The sequence below is a fragment of the Oncorhynchus kisutch genome, linkage group LG5 (assembly GCF_002021735.2).
Source record: "Oncorhynchus kisutch isolate 150728-3 linkage group LG5, Okis_V2, whole genome shotgun sequence".
In the NCBI taxonomy this organism is placed as follows: Eukaryota; Metazoa; Chordata; class Actinopteri; order Salmoniformes; family Salmonidae; genus Oncorhynchus; species Oncorhynchus kisutch.
In genome coordinates, this window is record NC_034178.2 from 23,771,530 (window position 1) to 23,786,128 (window position 14,599).

The following is a 14,599-nucleotide window of genomic DNA, read 5'->3' on the forward strand; positions in this document are numbered from 1 at the left end:
ACAACTGCCTTAACGGTTTTGATTGAGCTGTGTTCATTTTTTACCATGCTACTACTTACATTGAGCTACCATACCTTGAGCGTTTGGACTTCTGTTTTTAAGCAAAGAATGAGTCAATCGTATTTCACTGTTAGTTTTACACAAATAATGATTTATTTTCAGTTATAAAACTGATGATTGTTTATTTTTTCATTAAAAGTATAGATGATGGGTGTACTGTTGCTTCTAGTGTTGTATGCATGTGCTTTCTGTGACTGTCACCCTGATATTGGCTACTAGGTAGCAACTTCCTATGCCCGTTGCCTGACAGTAGTGCCACAGAGAGAACCATGAGACAGATATTTCACCGGATGTATAAATATAAAGCATCCGCTTGACGTTTCCACTCACTACCAAATATGGTTGTGAGAGGAAGCCCAGTAGCCTCCAAAGGGAGAAGATGAAACTGAAATTCTGTAAAAAAATACTAAGGTGAAATCTAGGTGGATATCAATATTAGATATTTATTGTGTAGGTTGCTATCATACTTTAAATAAACTGATGTGAAAAAAAATGGCCACGTAGCTACTGCCAACGACACTACCATGATACCAAGCAGGACACACTTCAAGTGGGCAAGCACTGGTCGCAGATTTACTATGATACTGCAGACCAGTCAGCAACGCAAAACGGTATTGTGTGGCAACAAATCTGCCAAATTAGCTGATTCGCTTTCCATACACACACTACTTTAAAAAAATACAAAATAAAAACATGCATTACTTTCGACACACCCACTCGCCCATTCTCCGGTCGCCATATTGGGCTGGAGCTACCCATACTTTCCCTGTCCAAAGAAAGGAAGAACCGAAAATAGCGTGTCCGTCCTTGCCAAGATCTCCATTCCGCCAGCAAGAATAAGCAAGAACTTGCAAGACTAAAGCCGTGACCTCGGCGATTTTCCTTCAAAATAAAAGTCCCACAATGAAGATGAAAAAATAATACAAATGGTCGTAATTCGTCACATTTTATGAGGAAATGTTAGCAGACTTTGTTTAACAATATGAAGAAAAAAAAATGTAATAGCCTTTATAGCACAAATAATATTATATAGCATTGACATTATTGTTAACAGCATTAAAAGTAATAATTACTAGATAGTTATCATGGTAACAACAGTAATATAAATTACAAAACATTATTTAAAAAGCCATTATTACTATAATAATAGAAATAACAATGTTAATAGTATTACTATATTATTATAGTTTCCAAATTAAGAGAGTTTACACCCAATAACTGCTCAATAACTGCTCATTTGGCGGCCCTTATAGAGTGGCCCGTCAACTTAAATCCAATTGTTTTTTCATATTGGTCATATAATTATTTTTTTTGTACTTTTCCAAGATGGATTTGAAAGCACAATCATCTGTTGAATGCTTCATGTTGCATGATTATCAGAAATTGTATTTTGTCTTTCAGGAACTGAAGGCCTGGGACCTTTGAGACAATGTTCCTCACCAAGGTCATTTGCTGAAATCACAAAGAGAACAAAGTGGAAGTTGTGTTGATCTTCTTGTAAATATATTGTTTAAATTCAAAAGCATTATTTATGACATTTATATTAGCCAAAAATTCGAAAGCATAGATTTTAGGCCAACTAATTTTCTGTTTCATTTTGTAATTTTTTTTGTGTGCTTTTGTACTTGTCTAATGACTCATCCCTTTATGGGTGTTTCCCAGCAGTTTGTGATTTGTTAGTATTTTGTATCGGGGATGGTGGCTTCATGTTCCATCTCTGTTCTACCACACCTAATTCTACTAATCAGCTTATTAGTAGAAACATGTATGGTAGAACTGGGCTTGAACAAAGTCTTGCACAACCTGTGGGTCCTTAAGAGCAGACACCAGCCCTGATTATTAAGTACTAGTTCGAAAGTCTGATTATTGTAGGTTCGGCTATTAAATAATTGTTTTTGTTGTAATAAGTATATGAAAGTATGTTTCCCTATAAATAATTGAGTTATTGTTAATGATTTGTGTATTTTCATGAGCTTGCTCGATTGTCTTAAAAGCGATCAGGGAAGTTATTTTTCAGTTTCTCCAACATTGGCTTTAAGTAGGTATCTGTTTTTTCACTTCCCTCTTGAAAATAGGTATTTCAAAATAGCAAGAAATAAAAACTAGCATTGACATTATTTTTGTTTCCATTTGTCATTATTTTGCATTCGTATTCATCAGCGACTCACTTACTCACTTAAGGAGCATAACCAGCTCTATGCCTTGAATATCAGTTTTCAGGAACTTTTCCACAGATTAAGGGCCACTATAATAGTATAAATTGCATACAGTGCAATATGTATGTTCCAGAGGAGGCTGGTCAGAGAACTGAACGCTACAAAAAAATGATATTTTCCGTCATTAGTCAGAATTTTAAAAGGACACTAGATGGGGTAGTTGTTCAAAGTGAAATGTAAAAATATATTTAATATATATATTTAATAAATATTTTTCTCTTTTATTAATCATGTTCATTTTCTTCTAAATCTTGTAAACTCTGTTTACTTGGAAGCTACAGGTGCTCCTGAGTAAAATGGACCCCCTTTTGCTGCAACACAATGTACAGAAATGGTGCAAAATGTATGTCCGACATGAAATATGGCCTCAAAATGAGCAGCGAAACGACTGGGGGTGTAAACTCTGTGGATTTGGAAATTAAAAGTGCTCTTGAGTAGAATGGACCCCCCCCCCCTTTTACAGTGGCACAAAGTATAGATCATTTTGTACAGTGCAATAGGTATGTCCAATATGAAGATTTTTTTAAATAAAAGTTGATGGGCCACTCTATAAGGGCCGCTAAAATGAGCAGAGACACTCCTCTGGGTGTAAACTCTATGGATTTGAAAACCTCAAGTGCTCATGAGTAGAATGGACCCCCTTTTACTGTGACACAACGTACAGATAATTTTGTAGTGCAATACGAAAAAACCATTGGATTTAAGTTGATGGCCGACTCTATAAGGGCTGCCAAATGAGCAGAGATGCTCCTCTGGGTGTAAACTCTGTGGATTTGGACACTAGAAGTGCTCTGAGTAGTATGGACCGCCCTTTTACTGCAACACAACATACAGATAATTTTGTATGATGCAATAAGTGATAGAAGTACACACACACAAACATTGTTGACCATATAGGCTTGGAAAAAATATACATAAAAAATGAAATTACATAACATAATATGGAAATACTCGTATTTATTATTTGTAGGATAATTAGTATAAATTTGTATATATATGTCGACATTTTCATTATTCATTTACAAAGTACACAGGGCGGAACTTTTACTCTGAATGAGTCCACAAATCCGTGACCCGGAAGTACTTATTTGTTCTTGCCTTTTTCAATCACAGCGGTTAACGTGATTCTGAAAACCCACTGATCGATGCTCGTGATTAGCTAGTAAGCGAGACACGTATTACACCTCTATAGCTAACTTGTTTAAGATCTTGAGTTTACTAGCTAACATTATTAGTTAGACGATTTGCGGACGAGTACAGTAGATCATAGCTAGTTACACAACCGGCTTGCCCAGATATCAATATTAATTCCGTCACTGGTAAATTGAGACCTAGCGGGATACACTAATACTATGCTAGTTAGCTACTGTATTTTTAAGAAATTAGCTCAAATTATGCTGGCCAGATTATTAAAGGGAAGTATGTAGAAGCTAACGTTAGTTGGCTGGCTAAATTTAGTAGCTATTAACAATAACTTTTGTTGACTGTAAAAGTTAGCTTGCTTGCTAGCCAAACGTAAAGCTAACGTTAGCCAACTAACGTTATCTTGCAACTGTTTCTGTCATGTGTTACAGAAAAACAAAGATGTCACAGAAGCGTCGTTCCCAGTCTTGGACAGAGTTGAAACAAGCAGGCAACGAATTCTTTAAAACTGGACAGTATGGGGAGGCTGCTTCTATTTACAGCCAGGCTATCAAAGAAGTGGAGAAGTCAGGTAGGCAGCTAGCTAACAAGCCAGTCACAACAATGGCTTAATGTTCTAGTAGTGTTTTCTGTGACCAGGCTACATGGTAGGGGGTTACATTAAACGTTGGTTCTGGTGTTATACTTTGTATTGCATGTTATAGAGAAGCTTCTCAGGAACACACAGCACTATTTCATGAGGATAGGATTTACCATTGCTAAAATCTTATTTTATGGGAATTTTGTTCCATTTAATTAGATCTGCTATCATATTGTTGAGTAATGGGATAACGTTATCTTTATACACTGTGTACAAAACCTTGGAAACACCTTACTAATATTGAGTTGCCCTCGGAACAGCCTCAATTCGTCAGGGCATGTGCTCTGCAAGGTGTCAAAAGCGTTACATAGGGATGCTGGCCCATGTTCACTCTCAATGCGTCCCAGTTGTGTCAAGTTAGCTGGATGTCCTTTGCATGGTGGGTCATTCTTGATACACATGGGAAACGGTTGAGCGTAAAAAATCCAACAGCGTTGCAGTTCTTGATACGCTCAAACCGGTGTGCCTGGAACCAACTAATATACCCTGTCAAAAGTACTTAAATCTTTTGTCTTGCCCGTTCATCTTCTGAATGGCACACACACAATCCATGTCTCAAGGTAAAAATTTTAAAAAAAAAAGTTTAAACTGTCCTCTCCGGGTCAGTCTGTCATGGAAAGAGCACTTGTTTAATGTTTTTTACACTCGGTGTATATTTGTTGTTTGTGGTCGCTAATAAGCATTCTAAGTATTTGATATTGTTTGTGGTCAACTTAATAGATTGCTGTAGATCATTAATCTTCCTAATGATATTATTTTGTTTTTCCCCCAGGTGAATTGTATTAGTATTTTGAAAATAATTTTAGCAAGGGGGGCATTGTTTTCAATATTGGTTAGGTATAGCAGGACATAATCTGCAAATGCATTTAGTTTATATTAATGTTTGCCAAGCCTGATACTTGTTACGCTTGGGTCCTGTCTAATTCTTTCTGCAAGAGATTCACTTGCCAGTGCAAACAGGAGGGAGAGAGAGAAGACATGCCTTTCTTTTGCCCCTCTCTTAAGCATTTTAATCAGATAATGTATTATTTGTGTATATTTTTGCATCAGCACATTTATTATTTCAGCTGGAAAGTTGAAAGCTTTCAAAGTTTTGAATAGAAAAGGACATTCAAGATGGTCTAATAGCCTTTTCGGCATCAATAGCCATTTTTGATGAATCTATATACAGTGCATTCGGAAAGACTCCCAGACATTTCGTTAAGTTAAAATTGATTAAATAGTTTTCCCCGCTCATCTATCTACACACAAGACCCCATAATGACAAAGCAAAAACAGGTTTTTAGAAATGTTTGCAAATGTATTAAAAATAAACTGATTTCACATTTACTTAAGTATTCAGACCCTATACTCAGTACTTTGTTGAAGCACGTTTGTCAGTGATTACAGCCTTGAGTCTTCTTTGGTATGATGCTACACCTGTATTTGGGGATTTTCTCCCATTCTTCTCTGCAGATCCTCTCAAGCTCTGTGAGTTTGGATGGAGAGCGTCGCTGCACAACTATTTTTACGTCTCGCTAGAGATGTTCGATCAGGTTCAAGTCCAGGCTCTGGCTGTACCACTCAAGGACATTCAGAGACTTGTCCCGAAGCCACTCCTGCATTGTCTTGGCTGTGTGTTTAGGGTCCTTGTCCTGTTGTAAGGTGAACCTTCACCCCAGTCTGAGGTCCTGAGCTCTCTGGAGCAGGTTTTCATCAAGGATCTCTCTGTACTTTAATCTGTTCATCTTTCCCTCGATCCTGACTAGTCTCCTAGTCCCTGCCGTTGAAAAACATCCCCACAGCATGATGCTACCACCACCATGAATCAAAGTAGAAATGGTGCCAGGTTTCCTCCAGACGTGACGCTTGGCATTGAGGCCAAAGAGTTCAATATTGGTTTCATCAGACCCGAGAATCTTGTTTCTCATGGTCGGAGAGTCCTTTAGGTGCTTTTTGGTGAACCAAGTGGGCTGTCGTGCCTTCTACTGAAGAGTGGCTTCTGTCTGGCAACTCTACCATAAAGGCATGATTGGTAGAGTGCTGCAGAGATGGTTGTCCTTCTGGAAGATCCTCCCATCTCTACAGAGGAACTCTGGAGCTCTGTCAGAGTGACCATTGGGTTCTTGGTCACCTCCCTGACCAAGGCCCTTCTCCCCTGATTGCTCAGTGTGGTAGGGCGGCCAGCTCTAGGAAGAGTCTTGGTGGTTACCCTTCTCCAGATCTGTGCCTCCTCACAATCCTGACTCAGAGCTCTACTGACAATTCCTTTGACCTCATGGCTTGGTTTTTTGCTCTGACATGCGCTGTGGGACCTTATACAGACGTGTGTGTCTTTCCAAATCATGTCCAATCAATTGAGTGTACCAGAGTGGCACCTGAGCTCAATTTCGAGTCTTAGCAAAGGCTCTTAATACTTATGTAAATAAGCTATTTATTTTTTGCTAACATTTCTAAAAACCTGTTTTTCACTTTGTCATTATGGGATATTGTGTGTAGATTGAGGAAAATGTTTTAGTCTTATTCTAAAATGGATTAACTAACGTAACAAACAGCAGACAGCATGGCAGACAGCATGGATGGCGTCGTGTGGGTGAGCGGTTCGCTGATGTCAACGCTGCGTACAGAGTACTCCATGGTGGCGGTGGGGTTATGGTATTGGGATTCATAAGCTACGGACAACGAACACCGTAGCATTTTTTCGATGGCAATTAGAATGCTGAGACACCGTGACGAGATCATGATGTCCATTGTCTTTTATTTTTCCCAGCACAATGTGCACCTGTGTAATGATGATTCTGTTTAATCAGCTTCTTGATATGCCACACCTATCAGGTGGATGGATTATCTTGGCAATTATAATTGGTTTGGCGTCTATTCTTTGTCCTGTCTACATTTGTAATGGTAACGGTTTAATTTACATATTTAATAAGAGCATGACTGGCTAAATCACCACTTGGTCACTGTAAGGTACTACAGAGGGTAGTGGTTATATCCCAGTACATCACTGTGGGCCGAGCTCCCTGCCACCCAGGACCTCTATACCAGGCGGTGTCAGAGGAAGGCCCTAAAAATGGTCAGACTCCAGCCACCCAAGTCACAGACTGTTCTCTTTGCTACTACAAGGCAAGCGATGCACCAAGTCTGGAACCAACAGGACTCTGAACAGCTTCTACCCCCAAGCCATAAGACTGCTAAATAGTTAGTTAAATAGTTAACCAAATAGCTACCCGAACTAACTGCATTGATCCTTTTTGCACTGACTTTTTTGTCTCATCACATACGCTGCTGCTATTGTTCATTATCCGTCACTTTATTCCTAGTTATATTTGCATATCTACCTCAGTTACCTAATACCCCTGCACATTGACTCGGTACCCTAGTATGTATGTATGTATGTATATATACAAGTTCTTTATTTATTAATTATTTATTACTTTTATTATTACATTAGACTTTTCTATTATTTCTCTCTACATTGTTGGGAAGCATTTTACTATTAGTCTACTCCTGTTGTTTACTAAGCATGTGACAAATAACATTTGATTTGAAATTAAGCATTACGGAATACATAATTTAAGCCCAATAATTGAAGGTAGCCTAGTCATATTATTATCAAGACTTTATGCAAAGCTGAGAGTTTAACAATTTATGAAATTAGAATACAACTTTATATACTGTCTTATGTTCAATTAACTGCTATTTAGCAATGGTTTTTTAATCGATTTTAGGGCTGTAGCCACTGATTTCTGGTAGTTTTTACTTGAAATAATAAAACCATCAATCACAAAATTTGCAGCGGGCAAAATAAAGTCAATGCCTCGCAGTGCTGCCGCTCGCCCAGCTCGTTGCCTCAGCAAACAGGCACTCCCACTACCACGAACTGCATCAGACACTCGCGCTCCCTCAAAACACATATCCCACAGCTAACAAGCTAGCGCTCATCATTGAAATGGCCACACGTGAATTCGGACCAACCCCCGACGACCTATACATGAACATACAGTGGGGCAAAAACGTATTTAGTCAGCCACCAATTGTGCAAGTTCTCCCACTTAAAAAGATGAGAGAGGGCCTGTAATGGTCATCATAGGTACACTTCAACTATGACAGACAAAATGAAAAAAAAAATCCAGAAAATCACACTGTGGGATTTTTTATGAATTTATTTGCAAATTATGGTGGAAAATACTTTTTTGCCCCACTGTAGCTACGAAACTCTACATTGTAACATGCTGTTTTTTTTAGTGTCTCTGAAAACATCAATGACAGAAGCGAAGGAAAAACATTTCACCATCTATTTCAGACAAAAGACGTCTGATGACAGATGACCCCCTACTTTCCACTATTGATCTTGCTCTGATGTGTTGAGGAATACTCATCGCAAATATAAATTCACAGAATTCGTGGGTTTCACAAAAAGGTTCTTAGCACGGTTCTATATCGCGTAAATATGATAACGCATAGTATTGGGATTTTTAGACATGGGTAACAACTGCCACATGGACATTTTCAAGTTATTTATTTTGTATTTTGACGACCACATTATTGAACAGATGTGTTTATTGCTTTTCTTTTGGTACAATTCTCGCATAGCGTCCATTGTTTGCCGCGTCACCTAACACCATATACATGTGTTTTATATTGTGCGTCATTGAAGTCTTCTAAAACCAGAACAAGCTTTCCATGTTCTGATACATTGTTACCACTGTAAATTAATTTACAGGAAAGAAGAATCCAGAGGATTTTAGTATCCTGTATTCTAACCGTGCAGCCAGTTATCTGAAGGATGGAAATTGTTGGGAGTGTGTGAAGGACTGTACAGTGTAAGTAGCCTACATTGTGGACATTATGTTTTGTGTTAGGCCATGAAGGCCTTTTTCTTCGGCTCTACAGTCGGTTCATACTGCTGCAGTAACACTCCTACCTCAAACATATTGGAATGAAACTGGCCGCGCTTATAAACCCAGGGTCGTTACAATATCAACATGATCTTTTCCCAATATACTGTAGCTCATTACTTGCTCATTACTTTGTCCGGTGTTGCTTAGATTGTCTTTCTTTGTCCATACTACTGCAGTAACACTCCTACCCTAAAACTTATCAACATAACATTTTCCCAATTTACTGTAACTCATTACTTTGAAACTCATTACTTTATCCAGTGTTGCTTAGGTTCTGCTACTGCAGAAACACTTATACCTAAAACATATCACGATAATCTTTTTCCAATATACTCAAGTAGAACATTACTTTGTCTGTTGTATAGGTTCTCTGGCTTTCTTTGTCCATACTACTGCAACAACACTGCTACCTAAAAATGTTTTATTTTATAGATCTCTTGACCTAGTTCCGTTTGGCATCAAGCCTCTCCTTCGCCGGGCTGCAGCGTATGAAGCATTGGAGAGATACAGATTAGCCTATGTGGACTACAAGACAGCCTTACAGATCGACTGTAACATACCTGCCGCCCATGATGGTACCAGCAGGTATTACATGTTGCACAAATCCATTTCACTTACAAAAAGCCTTTCAAGTCCTTTAACTTCTAAGAACTTCTGTCATATATAGGGGACATAATCAAGATAGTGGAATGTACAACTTGTTTACCCTCTTTCTTTCTAGAATGACGAAGTGTCTGACAGAGGTGGATGGACTCTCGTGGCGAGAGAAGCTCCCACTTATTCCCACTGTTCCGATGGCCGTCAAAGAAAAATGGTCTCTGGCAACAAGCCAACAAACAACGCAACACAATGGCACCAGAGAAAATGAGAAATCTGGTTGGTCTTTCATAGGATTCAGTCTCTCAAATATGAGTAGAAACAAAATGCTGTTAATAATTTGGCTATTACTATTCTCATCTTTGTACAACCTGTAACATATGTACTGTAAATAATAAGATGTATCAATTTTTATTTCAGTCCCAGGAGAGGATTCCATTAAAAAAGCCCTAACCCTGAAAGAGGAAGGCAATGCACAGGTGAAAAAAGGAGAGTACAAGAAAGCCATAGAGAAATATACTCAGAGCCTCAAACACAATTCCTCAGAAATCACAACCTACACAAATAGGTGAGACTAATAATGTCTATCTGGTGTGTAGACAAATGCCAACAAACCCTTGGGAGTGGTATTCCCAACTCTGCATTGTTATATAGTTCTGTGAAATGTTATTGCCCAGCTCCTGTTTTACAAGGGATGTGCATAATTCCTATATGGGACTAATTTGTGCCTTTTGTACTAAATAGGGCACTTTGCTACCTCTCTGTGAAGATGTACAAGGAGGCAGTGCAAGATTGTGGAGAGGCCCTGCGACTTGACTCCGCTAATATCAAGGCACTGTACAGACGAGCACAGGCACACAAGGAGCTGAAAGTGAGAGCCTTTCTGATGAACAAAAAATTGTTAGTACATTGTATGGAGTTTTTACATTTTGTTTGATGTGTTCATTTTGCCGTTCAGGACTACAAAGCTTGCATTGAAGATCTAAACAGCTTGCTGAAAGTTGAGCCAAAGAACACAGCCGGACAGAATTTACTGCTGGAAGTGCAAAATAAGAAATGAGCTTGTGATTCGGATGGTTGCCTGTGGATGTGAACGACCCTACGCTGACCTGGTGTACATGCCTGAAGTGCCTGTATTCACTCACAGAAGCAGGTTTTCCAATCTATTTCCTGGCCTGTTTAACTTAAATCCACTCAAGATGGAGTATTGCTTTGACTACTACAGAGGAAGCACAGTCAATGCAGTGCATATTTAGCCTTCATATACATCATGAAATCACTGCATGAAACTGAAAATATAGCATTCAACCATTGTTTTACAAGGACTATACATTTGTATGTATTTCCACTAGCATAAGAGATTTTCACGATCAACTACTGTTGTAGTTGAAGATATAGTTCACCCAAATTACAAAATTACATTGCTTACAGAGTAAGTCTGTAAGTAAACCATTCTATGGACGAGGTAGGACAGCAATCCATGCATTGTTTTTGTTTACCTGGTCACTGTTTCAAATGCTAACTTTTTAGCATTTATGGCACAAATCCAATGCAAGTCAATCGTACCTATATTAGCATTCCCGCACTTAATGTCCAAATCATTTAAAGTAACTTATGAGTTACACAATCAATATTTAGATACTTTAGGATGATTTGGACATGAAGCATGAAATTGTAATATAAGCACCTATTTATATTATCTTTAATACATCTATAGGTAAACTATCCCTTTAAGATCGTAGTTATCTTGGGCTTCCGAGTGGCACAGAGGTCTAAGGTACTGCATCTTAGTGCTAGAGGTGTCACTACAGACACGGCCATGATTGGGAGTCCCATAGGGCGGCGCACAATTGGCCCAGCGTCGTCCGGGTTTGGCCGGTGTTGGCCGTCATTGTAATTAAAATTTGTTCTTAACTGACTTGCCCAGTTTAAATAAAGGTTAAATAAATAAATAAAAAATTACATTTTATGGGTATTTTCATTGAGTCAAGGAAAGTAACACTATACCAGAGAAACAGATGGTTACCGTATTATTGTGAATTTAAGAGCATATTGAAACATCATTACCACCCGTATCACCTAACATGTTGACAATTCTATCAGTAATGCATAATCTTTAATGTCATTTTTTTCACTAATTAGGATTCAGGAAACAAATGGGACAAATCAAACTTTCATCCTCCCTGATGGGAGCTGAATTGGATGATACCAGTTGTGAAACTAGTTGTTTTCCATTGTCCAGTTGTTGCTTCAATTGCGGAATGTTTGAACATCTTTTTTGTAAAATTTATCTTTGGAATATCAATGCTTTTGCAGTGGTGACACAAGTTAGTGTGGGTGTTTTACATTTCAGCAATGTCATCTGGGTATATTTGTGATTGCAGCACTTTTTTTCAATTCTGTGAAATGTTGGAACGCTTACCTCATGGTGCAAAATAATAAAGATATGACTTTATACACAGTGTAATCATGGCATTTCAATATGTCAATTAAGGCTTGGCAATATTTCCCAAATGCACGTATCCTACATGGTCAATGGTATGTGGACACCTGCTCGTCTAACATCTCTTTCCAAAATCATAGGCATTAATATGAATTTAGTCCCCCTTTGCTTCTATAACAGCCATTAATCTTCTGGGAAGGCTTTCCACTAGATGTTGGAACATTGCTGCAGGGACTTGCTTCCATTCATCCACAAAAGCATTAGTGAGGTCGGGCAATGATGTTGGGCAATTAGGCCTGGCTCACTGTTGGTGTTGCAATCCATTCCAAAGGTGATCGATGGGGTTGACATCAGTGCTCTGTGTAGGCCAGTCAAGTTCTTCCACACTGATCTTGACAAACCATTTCTGTGTGGACATCGCATTGTACTCAGGGACATTGTCATATTGAAACAGGAAAGAGCCTTCCCCAAACTGTTGTCACAAAGTTGGAAGCACAGATTTGTCTTGAATGTCATTGTATCATGTAGCGTTAAGATTTCCCTTCACTGGAATTAAGGGGGCTAGCCCGAACCCTGAAAACCAGCCCCAGACCATTATTCCTCCTCCACCAAACTTTACAGTTGGCACTATGCATTCGGGCAGGTAGTGTTCACCTGGCATCCACCAAACCCAGATTCTTTCATCCGACTACCAGATGGTAAAGCGAGATTAATCATTCCATAGAAAGCGTTTCCACTTCTCCAGAGTCCAATGGTGGCGAGCTTTACACCACTCTAGGCATCCTATGGCGGTGCCACGTTGGTCACAGAGTTCTTCAATACAGGCCATTCTATTACCAATGTGTATTTTTAAACACTGCTCAAAAAATAAAGGGAACACTTAAACAACACAATGTAACTCCAAGTCAATCACACTTCTGTGAAATCAAACTGTCCACTTAGGAAGCAACACTGATTGACAATAAATTTCACATGCTGTTGTGCAAATGGAATAGAACACAGGTGGAAATTATAGGCAATTAGCAAGACACCCCCCAATAAAAGAGTGGTTCTGCAGGTGGTGACCACAGGCCACTTCTCAGTTCCTATGCTTCCTGGCTGATGTTTTGGTCACTTTTGAATGCTGGCGGTGCTTTCACTCTAGTGGTAGCATGAGATGGAGTCTACAACCCACACAAGTGGCTCAGGTAGTGCAGCTCATCCAGGATGGCACATCAATGCGAGCTGTGGCAAGAATGTTTGCTGTGTCTGTCAGCGTAGTGTCCAGAGCATGGAGGCGCTACCAGGAGACAGGCCAGTACATCAGGAGACGTGGAGGAGGCCGTAGGAGGGCAACAACCCAGCAGCAGGACCGCTACCTCCGCCTTTGTGCAAGGAGGAGCAGGAGGAGCACTGCCAGAGCCCTGCAAAATGACCTCCAGCAGGCCACAAATGTGCATGTGTCTGCTCAAATGGTCAGAAACAGACTCCATGAGGGTGGTATGAGGGCCCGACGTCCACAGGTGGGGGTTGTGCTTACAGTCCAACACCGTGCAGGACGTTTGGCATTTGCCAGAGAACACCAAGATTGGCAAATTCGCCACTGGCGCCCTGTGCTCTTCACAGATGAAAGCAGGTTCACACTGAGCACATGTGACAGACGTGACAGAGTCTGGAGACGCCGTGGAGAACGTTCTGCTGCCTGCAACATCCTCCAGCATGACCAGTTTGGCGGTGGGTCAGTCATGGTGTGGGGTGGCATTTCTTTGGGGGGCCACAAAGTGAGACCATATGCTGGTGCGTTTGGCCCTGGGTTCCTCCTAATGCAAGACAATGCTAGACCTCATGTGGCTGGAGTGTGTCAGCAGTTCCTGCAAAAGGAAGGCATTGATGCTATGGACTGGCCCACCCGTTCCCCAGACCTGAATCCAATTGAGCACATCTGGGACATCATGTCTCACACAGACTGTCCAGGAGTTGGCAGATGCTTTAGTCCAGGTCTGGGAGGAGATCCCTCAGGAGACCATCCGCCACCTCATCAGGAGCATGCCCAGGCGTTGTAGGGAGGTCATACAGGCACGTGGAGGCCACACACACTACTGAGCCTCATTTTGACTTGTTTTAAGGACATTACATCAAAGTTGGATCAGCCTGTAGTGTGGTTTTCCACTTTAATTTTGAGTGTGACTCCAAATCCAGACCTCTATGGGTTGATAAATTTGATTTCCATTGATAATTTTTGTGTGATTTTGTTGTCAGCACATTCAACTATGTAAAGAAAAAAGTATTTAATAAGAATATTTCATTCATTCAGGTCTAGGATGTGTTATTTTAGTGTTCCCTTTATTTTTTTGAGCAGTGTATTTTTATTTTCACCTTTATTTAACCAGGTTGGCCAGTTGAGAACAAGTTCTCATTTACCTTGTTCGACACAAACAAGGTAAGGCAATAAATAGGCCATAGTGGTGAAATAATTACAATTTAGCAATTAAACACTGGAGTGATAGATGAGCAGAAGATGAATGTGCAAGTATAGATACTGGGGTGCAAAGGAGCAACAACAACAACAAAAAAATGGGGATGAGGTAGTTGGGTGGGCTATTTACAGATGGGCTATGTACAGGTGCAATGATCTGTA

At 39.8% G+C, this 14,599-nt stretch overlaps 1 protein-coding gene across 2 annotated transcripts; it reads left to right on the top strand.

The window, feature by feature from the left end:
• The first annotated feature begins 3,355 nt into the window (after positions 1–3,355).
• tomm34 (translocase of outer mitochondrial membrane 34) lies at positions 3,356–11,998 on the top strand. Of its 2 annotated transcripts, none has more exons than XM_020482814.2 (8): positions 3,356–3,438; positions 3,851–3,990; positions 8,765–8,864; positions 9,375–9,527; positions 9,664–9,818; positions 9,960–10,107; positions 10,284–10,410; positions 10,498–11,998. In XM_020482814.2, the coding sequence occupies exons 2-8, from the start codon at positions 3,861–3,863 to the stop codon at positions 10,597–10,599; spliced, it is 915 nt and encodes a 304-aa protein (XP_020338403.1). In that variant the 5' UTR covers positions 3,356–3,438; positions 3,851–3,860; the 3' UTR covers positions 10,600–11,998. The 2 variants fall into 2 exon arrangements, with proteins under 2 accessions (XP_020338403.1, XP_020338404.1); XM_020482815.2 differs by having other exon boundaries at positions 3,387–3,595.
• The last annotated feature ends 2,601 nt before the right edge of the window (positions 11,999–14,599 follow it).